Source organism: Salvelinus sp. IW2-2015, linkage group LG35 (genome assembly GCF_002910315.2).
Source record: "Salvelinus sp. IW2-2015 linkage group LG35, ASM291031v2, whole genome shotgun sequence".
In the NCBI taxonomy this organism is placed as follows: Eukaryota; Metazoa; Chordata; class Actinopteri; order Salmoniformes; family Salmonidae; genus Salvelinus; species Salvelinus sp. IW2-2015.
The window spans coordinates 12311941-12326065 of record NC_036874.1 but is presented as its reverse complement, the minus strand read 5'-3'; the positions used below and the strand labels follow the sequence as shown (position 1 = coordinate 12326065).

Sequence of the window (14125 nt, the reverse complement as noted above, 5' to 3'; positions counted from 1 at the left end):
GTGGCCCTGCTGTTGCAATGTTGCTAGTTATTTTCCCCTCTAATATCAAGTGTTTGTGGCCCTGCTGTTGCAATGTCCGCCACAGCACAATCAGACAGCAACTCAACATAGCCCGTGGGGACAATTTGCTACAGCTCATTCTTCATCATACTTCATAAATGCCCGGACTATTAAGGGTTTGGATGCATGTTGTTTTTGTGCTTATCTTACATCTCTATGACTAGGAACCCCGACAAACCACAGGCACGGCCTGCGTCTGAAATGCCACCCTATTCCCTATATGGTGCACTACTTTTGACCAGGACCCATAGGTCTCTGGCCAAAAGTAGTGCACTATGTAGGGAACAGGGTGCCATTTGGGACACGGGCCGTGGGATTGGGCATTGTGAATGCGAAGGACCAGGAATAGAGACGATGGTTCTGGAACTCTGCCAGAATGGGCTGAAACTGTGGAATCTCACGTAACAATGGGAAACAGCAAGAACAGATACCACCCCAGGGTTCCCCAATAGGAGGCACGCTGTCAGACATAAAAGACTGTAAAATCACCACACAATCAGCTCAACGTGATTTTAATTTAGGAAATCTGTTCCCAAGTACTCCCACGCATAAATAGAGAGGCATATGTGATCATATCCCAACGTAACCAAGGTTTGAAACGATTCTGTTTTTGTCAAATACTATGTCTGTTTGGGATTCTTGGAGTCAATTTGCACTGTACAAATTATTTATAACTACGTTCCGGCCCAACGACCATCAGCTCAAGGAAAAATCAGCCCACGGCTGAATGTAATTGGGGACCCATGCACAACGCTATACTGTAGATAGCCTGGCACTAGAGCCAGCCAGATAGTTGTTAACCTCTATGCTTTTCTAAAGCACTGTGTTTTTGGGGGGGGAAATGTTTAATTCAGTGCTTCATTCAAGACTGTGCAACTGAAACATACACTAGACTAGAGGGGACACAAATGTTTGGGAGGATGCAGTGGAAATCCCTTTCTTCTAGGTTAGTAGGCCTATACTCAATGACCTTCAGGCAGAAACCTTGCCTACCTCAGCAAAATATAATAGTAAAATGTCACATTGACATTCACTTTCTGCTATCAAAGCTGTCGAAATAAGTCAGGACTTTCCCTGCTGATTCAATACTAGGACAAACAGGTCAGTGACCATGGTGTGGAACTGTTGGTTATCACTTAACCACATGACCAAATGACAACATGCCACATCCCTGTCACATGCAATGTCCCAAAGTCATCCACTTCCTGTTTGTCCCAACACTATCCCCTGTCTCCTCTGCTCTCTCCCCTGTCTCCTCTGCTCTCTCCCCTGTCTCCTCTGCCCTCTCCCATGCCTCCTCTGCCCTCTCCCCTGTCTCCTCTGCCCTCTCCCCTGTCTCCTCTGCNCTCTCCCCTGTCTCCTCTGCCCTCTCCCCTGTCTCCTCTGCCCTCTCCCCTGTCTCCTCTGCCCTGAGTCAGTGAGGATGTGTGATACAGTACAGACATACGCTCTCCCTCTCAGGTATTACTGGACTTCCCAGAGCTGAACAACAGCAGGTTGCTGCCATACCCCTGGAGGTAGTCCTGTAGCAGTCTGCCCAGAGCAAGTTGGTTATGCAAACATAATAGTAGTGTGTGTGCAGACAGTGCTGTGTGTGTGTTTGCCCATAAAGTCATCTTCATTATACTCAATGCCTCATATCTACAACCATTGTGTTATGCACTAACAATTATGCATATCATTTTGCATAGTCACTAACAATTTGTGTGACTGTAAGATGTCTAGCCTAAAAGCTTATCAGAGATCACAGAGAGCATGTTTGGACCATCTTTTCCATATTATTGGGAGGTGAACCCTCCTTCTGGCCAGTGGCCACATCAAAACCCCCCTTTTCAAAGGCAGCTTGATGCTTAATTATGCACATGTTGATGACTTGTATATTACATTGCAGTGGCATTTCTTATTGTGACAATTGGTCTGCAATGCCTTGACAGTTTAGGACTGGGATCCCCCAGCTGTTGTGTAGATAACTGTATTACACTGACTGCTTATCATCTTACCTCCTTGACTTTCTCCCGACGCTGAAGGGTCTGAGGGTCGCTCGGCTTGCCATGTTCGATCCCCAAGGGCGGCTTTAGCAGACATTTTTTAAACTTGTTGTAATCGAAAGAAGTATCCGTGTTGGCACCCTGGTTAGAAGACGAGGTCACTTTCTCATCCTTAGAAGCCGAGTCCGTTTTAGACCTCGACAGCGTCATGTCCTCCAACGCTTCCCCGCCAGCGWCTTTCTTATCCGTTTTAGCCTCATTGGTGACAGCGGGCTTGCGGCTCAAGGCTTTGAGTTTTGTGCTTGTCTCCCCTTTGGCTGAGGTGATGCCCCGGAGATGTTCTGGGTCCTTTGCTCCCTTCTTAAGATGCTCCCTTACATCATTCTCAGATCCAACCGTTACTGGTTGGCTCTCCGTCTTTGAGAGAAAAATACGTTTCAAACGGACAGAGTCAGGTAAGAAGAATAAGGCCCCGAAACACAGAGTTACCAAGCCCGAGAGAAAAAGTAGAAACACGAATTTCTGGGATAGGCGAAGACCCATGCCCGATGCTGACACACCGGGCAACTTTCGGAAAACCATTGAATCAGTTTTTCTTTATGATTGCCTTAACTTATTCAGCAGTAGGCTATAGGTTACAATGGTTGTACAAAACCTCACTTTCACACCCTCTCCACTGGAAAATGTCCCTATGTGTCTTGTTGCATGTGTAAAAGTTGATATGACGGGCTGAAAAACACACCCCTGTGACAAACTGATTGCCACAACTCTCCTTATCGTGCAATCGATTGGACCTGCATAGGTAAAGGTTACCTTTCAAATTTAGCAATCACGTTTGGCAATGAGATCAATAATGTGCACCTTACATTAGCATGTATTGGTTATGACAGTCATAGCACATGCATTTGATGTTGTTCTCTTTTTCAATATCTCACATTCACAAAGAAAGAGACAGGTTTACAATAAATGCCACTGTGTTTGCGTAATCCGCACTAAATCTATGGATGTGAAATAACGAAAAATGCCGGAGTCTACGCTAAAATTACACAGATGTTGCGTTACTTTACGTAGCCTATTGATCATAAAATGCACCCATCACAAAGCCAAAGTAAAGTTGATCTTATCTTCATTATTCCGAGGCGTGACAATCATTGAAAAATACATCACCGGATGGTAAAAGCAAGCGTAGAGCGTCTTTGTCGGCAGGTTCGTTCATAGCGGTCCCCGTTGCAGGTCACAGAATGATGTGCATAACCGAAGAAACCCAAGCATCTGGTTTTGTATCCTGTAAGGTAGGCGGATGCTGCTGCTGTATGAACACGTATATTTATTCATGCCGCCACCGTCCGTTAGAAATCTGCACGTTCTTCAGTCTCTCATCATATCTGAAAACGCAGCACACAACCCACACAGCGAAGGTGAACGAAGACCGTGTCGCATACACGCAATAATTTGTTTCAGCTTCCAAAAAATCCGTAGAATGGAGGCTAAAAAACAACCATCCAAGAGATATAGCGCAGCTTGCAGTTCAATCCCATCAACACATCGTGTCTTCCACTCGCCGTCTATGGTTTGTCTTCTCGTGCGCACCCTCGCTGTACCGTATTCGCCCGCTTGCTCGCCATCAGCGCAGAGAGGTAGAAAGAAGACATACAATAAAGGCTAGAGTGAAACGAATACTGTCGCTAAACCGAGTGGGTTGGTCGGGCTCTCTTGATGGATACCCACCGCGGCTTGTCAAAACATGGTAAAGGGATACGAACCCACAGTCGAAGGGAGGACCAGCAGCAGGGGGTTTATCGGGCTCTCTGGGCGGTCAATTATGAACCACAGTGGCTGTGGGTCCTATTCCCAAAAATGCAGTATTGGATAATCACATTTTAGCCTACCGATATATATGCCTACCGCATATATATCGATAAGATTGTAGATATTAAGCAATTCTTTTGCCATTCATACATTAACATTAATAACTCAAAGTAGCCAAAATAGTCTTCATGATGAATAGACTTCCAAAATGATGTGTATGTCTCTAGACATAAGAGATAACATAACATCTAATATGAAAGGCAATAACATTGATCAGATTCAACATGGGATGTGTAATGAAGAATTGTAAGCGTTCATTGCATAGAACAGTATGCTGATCACATGCCAAAAGTTTGGAAAGTTCTACCTCTGCATATAAGAAGAGAGGGGAGGGTAGATGATAAATTGCAGACGTGCTTTTGTCCAGAGACAAAACAAGATAAATGGTCCCAATTAACATGATGGTAGCCATTAACTAAAGAGCTAAGCACAGCACTATCAAACCAACTGGTAGGTGGGGAGGGTGTGGTGGACACCACCAGAGAGTTTACAGGACACCTATAATGCATGGTGAACAAAAATACGTATTATAGTCTCTCTCTTTCTCTGGGCCTAATAATGCTTTGTTTGTGGAATCTTGGGTACATCTGCTTAAGTGACATTGGGCTCCGAATAATGTTCAAATGTGTGTTGAGCAGTTGTTTATGTAATTCACACACTCAATTTGACCCCAGAGTCTGACTGTCAGCACATATCCCACTGTAGGTGTAATTCAATCAGACTAGCTGCTTGTAATTTGCAGCGAAGCTAGCAAAAGAGGAGAAGGAACCGTTAAATTACCCCATGTATTTTTTTGAAACGTGGTCTCAAGAGCATTTCTTATAATTCTGTATGTAAATCCGAGACACTCCATTTAGTATGGTATATTACATTTAGTATGATATATTACATTTAGTATGGTATATTACATTTAGTATGATATATTACATTTAGTATGGTATATTACATTTAGTATGGTATATTACATTTAGTATGATATATTACATTTAGTATGGTATATTACATTTAGTATGGTATATTACATTTAGTATGGTATATTACATTTAGTATGGTATATTACATTTAGTATGATATATTACATTTAGTATGGTATATTACATTTAGTATGATATGTATTAATTTGTGGATCTCATCTTCCATTCCGTATATGTTACGAATTACAATTCATATGATATGTTATGAATTGCAATTTGTTGTAGCTCACGTTAACTAGGTGGCTAACGCTAATGGAAGGTAGCTCTAGGTGTTAAGGTAGGAGTTAGGTTAAAGGGTTAAGGTTAGGGTTAGGGGAATGGTTAGCTAACATGCTAAGTAGTTGCAAAGTAGCTACATAGTAGTAAGTAGTTGCAACGTTGCTAATTAGCCAACATGCTAAAGTTGTCCGTGATGAGATTCGAACACACAACCTTTGGGTTGCCAGACATTCATAAGGTGTCATAACCAGCTATAAATTAACACAATATGTCACAACAGGTGTAAATATATGGGTCATGACAGTCTTATCACCATATTATGACAAGTTATGTCAGCTGTTATGATAATATGACATGGTTATTACGGTGTCATAAAATGTTACGACACTGGGTGTCAAGTAAAATGTTACCAATCAATGTGTTTCAATGGTACAAGTTGCAGTTAAGTTGGCATGGAGATCTGTAGGTCAGTGACAGGCTAGTTTATCATGGGGATAAACGAGATACATAATACACTCCCAGCTCTCTTATTGCAAGCAGATATATCATTCAGTGTATCTTTGAAAGTACATTTCTTTCTCTCATTGTTGAAACAGTACAGTTCTGAGTGGATGGGTTCACTGCATGGATATCATGTCATACATAGTGAATGTTGGTTATCCACAAAACAGCCTTGGAAAACAGTGTTATTGGCTGAATAAGGAACACATTGGATCACTAGTGTGTGGAAAATACATACAGGACATACATTCCTCACTTTAGAGGGGAATCATATTGTCCTCTATAATCATTACCCAATGGGCACACAATGGTCGAATCAACGTTGTTTCCACGTCTTTTCAATCAAATGACGTTGAGCCAACATGGAATAGACGTTGAATTGACGTCTGTGCCCAGTGGGTAAACAATGATATAAACTTCGCCAGGAAGACACCTCTTTGTGGTACAGAAAAATTGAGTCTTCTGCTTGTTAGCCTTCCTTTTTCCTGTTCATCAACATTCAGATCTATGATTTGGCATGCGCACGTCGCCATACCATTGAGGCTTAAGTAATGACCCATCAATACGCCTATCCTCCCATTCGTTTGGGCTCAGTTTGATCACAGAGTCGGGCTGTGCTGTGATCCATAAACTCTTCCGTTTGACGGGAAGACGTATGCCTTGTTCTCGTATTCAAACATCCACCCTGCCTTACCAATGATGCAAGGTTTCATTCATTGTTCAAGCGAGGCACAAATGAAAAAGTCCATCTCTGTGTCGTGTTCATTCTAATACATCAAACAGTGTTGTTGTGGAGACGTATTGGACTGTGCCAGCGTTGTCTGGATTAATAATATCACAGTCGCTGCTATTACTTTTTTTAAGCACCCGGGCAAAATGAACCCTGACACTGGAACTAATGGATATAGAGCACGTCTGATGTTTGTTGCTCAACTACGCCAATCAATCTTGTGGGGAGTAGAGAGGCCATTTTGACTTGTTGCACAGGGGACAGACAGATAGAGATAGTAGTGCTGACTGCACAGTCTTAACGTGTGAGAGAAGCCAGCAAGGGCTGCGTGTCAGGACAACTATAGAGGGCGAGCTAAAGGAGATGGTTGGTGTAGGACAAACTGACCTCCTAATGTAGATGTTGTGAGAGAGTCTGAAAGCCCTTAATATCGCCAACATTGTGCGATTCATTACTTTACTGTGGCTGCGCAGACATCTAACCGCTATGTGTCCAGATCTTCCAAGGACGGGTCTTAAATTAGGGGTTTGTAGGCCTACAGTACAGTATATGCCGATAATTCATGGCCATGCGCAAATCCCAACACATTGATATAAAATAATCTGTTAGTCAGGATTTTCCTAAGTGGACGACGAATAGCAAATAGATGTTAGTCTGCGGGCCTATTCATCCAGGTTGCTACATGCTGGATTATTAGATAACTGAGACGCTGGGAACTCACCTGAAGTCCAGTGCATGTTTAGCTTGCTCCAATTCATTTCAAAACATTATTTTGAGGAGAATGGCTTACTATTTGTATTACCTAAACAACCATTAGCCAGCCATACATTACAGCGGGTATATGGACCTCGGAAATTAGAAATGCACAAATGCAATTGCAAACCACTAATGCTATTGCCAACAGACCATTAAGGGAACGGAATGAACCGTATTACTTCTTAACTGCAGTGGTTATATGTCCTTATGTGCTAGCCAGTCAGTTCTCAATCAAACAAACCAGTGGAACACAATGGAATCTCATTTTAAAAGGCTGCTCGGTGATACTAGGATAGGGCACAGCACCATCTTCTGGCTGCTTTTTCTCATCGAGCGGGTCTGGATGAACGCAATCTCATTGGACATCACTTTATTGGCCTGGCTTCCTCTAGACTCACTGACCTTGCAACCTCACTGCACATCAATGTGTATTATTCAGAGAATGTGCTTGCTCTGCCCCCGACTGCCCTACAAAAGGTTTATTAGTTTGATGTCCAAAAGTACAATAAAACTTAACTGGTTCCAAAGTAGCACCCAAAGGGGTACTCTAGGAATGGCAAATAATACCCTCAAAATGATTTTTCCTCCATTTCTTCAGCTATGTTTGGAAATGGTGGGAAATAAAAATGACTTTAATAGTTTACGTTTTTATTCCACATGAAGGACACCTGCTTCCAACATTAAAAGGTGATCAAGAGGAAATAAACAGAAGTATTCATGCAAATAGTGCACATTTATCTTGTCCCACCATATTAGAGAGCATTGTGGGTCCTCACGGCAAGCCGTTTGACAAGCAAATGAGTCACGGCGAATTAACTGCGGCATAATATGAATAAATAGATTGATGCTTTTGGTCTAGGCCCCTTATGCATATTTGGGTCATTCCACTAAATGAGTGTATTTTGCGTCCCTTTGATATTTTAAGTAGAACATGTGTACCAATATTTCATTTTAAAAGCCTGTTATATTAATTGAAGTGCTCTTTAATATAGACCACAAGGAGAATTCAATACATCTAGGGAGATTTTACCTCACTTATCCCCAAAATGCCTCCAAGTTTTCACCATAATTGTAAAGCCCTAGTTATTTCATTGCTTTCACAAAGGTCATTTCTGGAGATTATTATTCATTTGTGATTAGTGATTCATTTACATCTGTCCCTCATTTTAAAGTCAACCCTTTTTATGTGAACTGAACTCTCGTTTTAATATGGTGAAACTACTCCTTTTAAAATATTGTTTTCAAAAGAAACATTGAACATTAGTAGTCAAATCATAGTGTAAAAGCAAGTGATCTGGTTCTACTCCTTTTGCCCATTTTCTGGTGGAAAACTGAGCGGGACGAGCAGAACACATCAACCATGTTACCCATAGATAGACAGGCTACATATGTTTTAACAATTTGAACTTGTTGGCTTGCATTCAATTGCCCCTCCCTGTTTTACTTTTTTGACCTTTATTTATACCGTTTTTTTTTCTCATTGAGATAACATCTTTTCCAAGAGAGACCTGGTCCAATAGCAGCAGGGGGGACAACGTTTCAGACAAAACAACTTACATACACTAACACAACATTAAACAAAACTATAAACACACATACAGTACAACAAAAAGATTTTACATTAAAAACACAAACATCTTGACTAAAAACAGCTGGCCTAAAGACAATTACACTCTCTTATGATATTTACATCGATCAAGTGTTTAAACTCCACCAACGAAACTAGATCATCACATGACCTGTTCTAATTTTTGGTACTGTTAGAAGCAAATCAGAATGGGACCGTCATTTATATTTATTTACTGACCTGACTAAAAAAGAACAGAGATAAAATGGCATTTTACCCAATATGGCCTTATAAATCAGTGTATACYAGTGTTTAAGCCTACGCAAGGTCAWTGACGACCAGYCARCAGCGCTGTAGAGATCACAATGATGTGTTAGACGTTTCTGATTTGTAATGAACCTGAGGGCTGCATGATACACTGAATCAAGTGCTCTCAGGGTAGTGGCTGAGGCCTGCATATATATATAAATTCACTCAAATCTAAAACCAACAGTAATGTACATCGTACCAGCTCCTTCCTGGCCTCAAAAGAAAAACAAGCCTTATGCCGGTAATAAAATCCTATTCTCAGCTTGAGCTTCCTTATCAAGTTCTCTACATGCACAGTGAAGCTCAGCTTATCATCAACCCACACACCCAAATATTTGTACACTTTAACTTGGTCTATAGTATGTCCAGCCAATGTAGCAATGACATGATTTGTAACATGCCTGGCATTTGAAAATACCATGCATTTTGTTTTACCCGAATTTAGAATCAGCTTTAAATCATACAGATTCTGTTGTATGATATTAAATGCTCTTTGGGCATTTTCAAAAGCTAAAGATAAACTACTACCACTTGAATAAAGAACAGTATCATCTGCATAAAAATGAACATCTGCAGTTTCAATAAGATCCCCAATGTTGTTGATATACAAAATGAACAACAGTGGGCCCAAAATAGAACCAGATTTACAACCATCCGCCATTACACATTGTGTACGATTTGATAGGTAATTTATAAACCAATCTAGAGCATGACCAGTAATTCCACAACATTTGAACCTTTGCACTAACACAGCATGGTCCACGCTGTCAAAAGCCTTCGACAAATCAATAAAAACAGACACACAATGTAACTTCTTATCAAGAGCACAGTGGATGTCATTTAAAACCTTCAATGTTGCTGTTGCACACAACAAGCTTCCATTGCTCCAGTCACAAGGGAATTTATGGTTGATTTAAGATGAAATCGTCAACCCTGTTATGGTCAACCCTGTTACTTTATTTGGCACTTACTATAGTCCTTTTTTATTCAACTTCTTGAGATGGGAAAACATTTTTGTTATGAAGTTGAACATGAGCTCTTTATCACAGAATGTTAAAATGTGAAATGAAATATTATTCTTTTTTTTTTTACCAAGTTAACACTTCTCAAAAAGTTAGAGAATTGGTGGAATGACCCATTTCACACTCCCGGTGTGAATTGGCTGTGCTATGCCAGGTTGCCAGTAAAATTTTGGCAGGGCAGCCACCTCAATCTGAGTTTAATTCTGAGTGTCAAAAACAAATATAGGGCACATGAAATTAAAGTCAAGCATCCACAGTTTGTTCCAAAAATAGGAACTTTATTGAACTTTTCCAATGTTTCCAAAACTCAAAAAGAAAACTATGAGTGACTGGGCTATCACATCATATTTCACCCCTCTCTCTTCACTCAAAAAAAATGCAGGGTTATAGCCAAACACTCTATTGTGTAATTCCGTAAGAAATACACTCCTTGACATAGCATCCCAGAAACACAATGCTTTTATAAATGTATTGTCCCTCATTTGTGAAGCAAGTGCAGGCAACGCCATAGGGTTGAACGTTCTCCATCAGCCCCAGATAGTTCCTCCCAGCATGTTGTGCTGCCGTCTGTCCTGAGCTGTGTAGCGGCAGGCATGTCTGGCTGATAGGCTGAAGAGGACCAGACAGTTATTAATGGCTGCCCCTTATTTTCATCTGCTCCAGGGGTAGTGGTTTACACACTAGGGGCTCATTGTATTTCCTGCTGGTCAATATTCTGCTCTTTTAACCCTTTACAGAGGAGAGGCTAGTTGTGACCCAGAGGTCGGTGTCCATGTTATATTTCTGTATTTGACGCTTCAGGAAGAGTTACCTTCAGCGATTTTGATGTGGAGTAGCTAATGTCTCTCAGAGTCTTTCAACAGAAGATCCGACGGCTTCGAGAACTCATTAATGGAAGGAAAACAAAATAATGTCTCTAATGATTTTCTTTGCTCATCATGTAGTATTTGGTAAGATCAAAAGGAATGGTGTTGTATTTTTCCCTGGAGATTTCAATAGACTCCTATGTTGCTATAACTTGTAACTAGTCACTAAAATGCTCACTGTCAATTGTTTGTTTTTCATCCTGGCAGTTTTCGTGCCTTGATCCTCGAGAGCCAGATCAGCAGCTTTGACTTCTGACTTCAGGGGATGGAATTGAATCATGATCGATCCCTGATTTGTTTTAACCACGGGTAATTACTGTGATATTGACACATTTTTTCATCACAAACAGCCAATTAGATACAAAGAACATCCAATGGCTCACTGGTCTGAGCCTGTATATTTAGATCTTATTTACCCCAGTGAGAATCCCCCCCCCCCCCCATATATTTCCATCCAAAGGTTGCCTTGGGGGTGGGGTGCTGGGGCTGCCCTCAACTGGTGCTGTCAGTCTTCTGTGCGCTGGTGATGATTGAAGGAGTGTTACTGCTGTGACTCGCGTGGTTTCTGTTAATCATCACCAACTTCTTAAGTACCAGAACTGGTAAAGCATGTGTCTGTTGCCCCCTTCTCTTTGTCATGGTCCTTCGAGACGGATATGAAAAACTACCTCAGAACAACGACCGACTGACATGAGTCTCAGTCCACTTTCCCATTAGCAGGTTATCCAGCTCTTATTTTTCAATGGAATCCATTTCTATTTCATTTAAGAATGTTGAGCTTTCGAAAGGGATGGTGAACCTTCTGGCAATAAATCTATTTAGCAGGGGCAGTTGGGGGATTCTGAATCCCATTGTTTAGCTGTGTGGCTTATGTGTGATAATTGCATGCTTGTAAATGTCATCCACAGCAAATCAATAATCCATCATTGACATTGGTGTGCACCCCAGTCCAATTTAATTAGGGTCATTGTTAGAACCAGAGGGGTATACTATAAAGCAGGATCAATTAGTTAGTCAGCTAACTTTGATAAAACAACCAGAAATATCAGTTGATTTTCTGGTTAATTTAAAAAAGTTAAACATAGGTATTTGTTTTTGGTTGATTAATCAATTTCAAGCTTATGGTTCTGAAAACTAAAAAGCTATTTCAGAATATTCAGGTAAATTAGCTGGCTAACTCCATGATGCTGCTTTGTTGTAGGGCGTCCATTTCTTTCTTCATTTCGGATACACAACCGACCAAGGACAGACGCAAGGAAAGTATTTTGGCAGAGGGATGGTTATTGACCATGGGCAAACAGTCCCCCACAGGTTTCTCTCAGCCTTCTCGAATGTGAAGTCCTCGTGCGTTGGAATAAGATAACTGAGGAAATAATCCTCTCATTGTGGACCTCTAGAGCCTGTTTGGTTCACTAGATTCAATTTCAAAACACTCTCTTGATAGGAACATTAAAGCAATGGCTTTTTAATGGCTAAAACAGCTTTACAGTGGGTATATGAACTATGGAAATTAAAATAGAATGCAATAAACCATTTAGCCGATGGAATTTGAACACTAAACCGTATTCCCTATCAACTGCAGTGATTAAATGTCCATGTTTCCTAGGAAGTTATAAAAATAAAAATAACTATCAATGGGACACAATCTAAAATGGTAAAGCCTGCTCTGTGATACTAGAGGGCTCACCCATCAGCAAAACACAAGTCCCTTTTTGGTTGCACAGCACCATCTTCTGGCTGTTCCTGCCTATGTCTCTCAGGAAGGACAGATAAACCCTGTCCTTAAAACTATCTTCTGCTGAATGTAAAAATAATCAAATATATGACAAACAGTCAAATGTATTATTCCACCTACTCCAACATTAAAAGGTGATCAAGGGGAAAATAAACAGGGTGTATTCACGGTAAGAGCACATTTATCTTGTCCCACCATATTTTGGGACAGTATTGTGGGTCCTCACGCAAGCCGTTTGGCAAGCAGAAAATAGGACCAAATAGACAGGATAAATCGACAGAGTGAAAATGTTTTGCTAGTCTCGCATATTTAGCAGTCCCCACGAACAGCCATGGCGAATGAAAATCTTGTCAGGGCAGCCAATTCATTCTAGGAGGGTCAAAAACAAATGGAGCTCATCCAATTAGAGTAGGCCAAGCATCCACAGTGCTGTATTGTGTTCCAAAAGTAAGAAATGATTCACAAAATCGTCAACACCCTAGAGAGAAAATGCTTCAAAGTGCTGTGTTTACTTTGTCTAGTTATTGTACAGGTTTGCTGTAATATGATGGTACATCACTCCCCCTTCTGCAAAGATTAAGAATGACATGTTAATAATGTACTGGGAAAGTATACAGAAGTATATACAGTACCAGGCAAAAGTTTGGACACATCTACTCATTCAAGGATTTTTCCTTTATTTTTTACTATTTTTTACTTTGTAGAATAATAGTGAAGAGATCAAAACTATGAAATAACACACATGGAATCATGTAGTAACCAAAAAAGTGTTAAACAAAGCAAAATATATTTTATATTTGAGAATGCCAAGAGTGTGCAAAGCTGTCATCAAGGCAAATGGTGGCTACTTTGAACAACCTCAAATAGATGTTGATTTGTTTAACACTTTTTGGGTTACTACATGATTCCATGTGTTTTATAGTGTTGATGTCTTCACTATTATTCTACAATGTAGAAAATAGTAAAAATAAAGAAAAACCCTTGAATGAGTAGGTGTATCCCAAACTTTTGCCTGGTACTATAGTTGTAGCATACTTTGGCCGGGATTCAATGCAAGGCGCTGCACACTACAACGACTTTAGTCCGCAATTTACGCTTGAGAGAACATGAGCAGCGTTTACCCTAAATGTGATCTCCGCAAATGTTATGGAAATGACTTGAAAAGGACATTGTTGGCTGTATAGTGCTACACGCTATAACACCTCTTGCATTGAATCCCAGCCCTTTTCTTTATAGCTGACCTTTGAAGCAAATTATGTCTACTTTTACTGGAGAATCAATAGTAATTGTATTGCAGAAAGAAACATTGTAACAGAGATTTTTTTTTTTTTTTTAAAATAAATTACAACTTTAATTTGGTATATCGTTTCATTTCAACATTACTGCATTAGTTTGTTTTCGTAATATAAGGATGGAATGCTTAAGCTAGGCTAACGAACAATACAGTGCAGTTGTCACTAGTGTCATTTATCATACAGTTTGATGTTTGTACAGTAACATTATATATTTATATAACATATTAACTTATA

The 14125-nt window shown here is 40.4% G+C and overlaps 1 protein-coding gene across 2 annotated transcripts in view; it reads right to left on the bottom strand.

The window, feature by feature from the left end:
- LOC111959136 (mannosyl-oligosaccharide 1,2-alpha-mannosidase IA) overlaps positions 1-2905 on the bottom strand; it is a 239554-nt gene extending 236649 nt beyond the window's left edge. For both annotated transcript variants that reach the window (XM_023980596.2, XM_070437363.1), the window contains exon 1: positions 2061-2905. In XM_023980596.2, coding sequence (XP_023836364.1) covers positions 2061-2630 — 570 coding nt within the window. In that variant the 5' untranslated portion in view covers positions 2631-2905. The remainder of the gene's footprint in view (positions 1-2060) is intronic.
- Positions 2906-14125: the final 11220 nt, after the last annotated feature.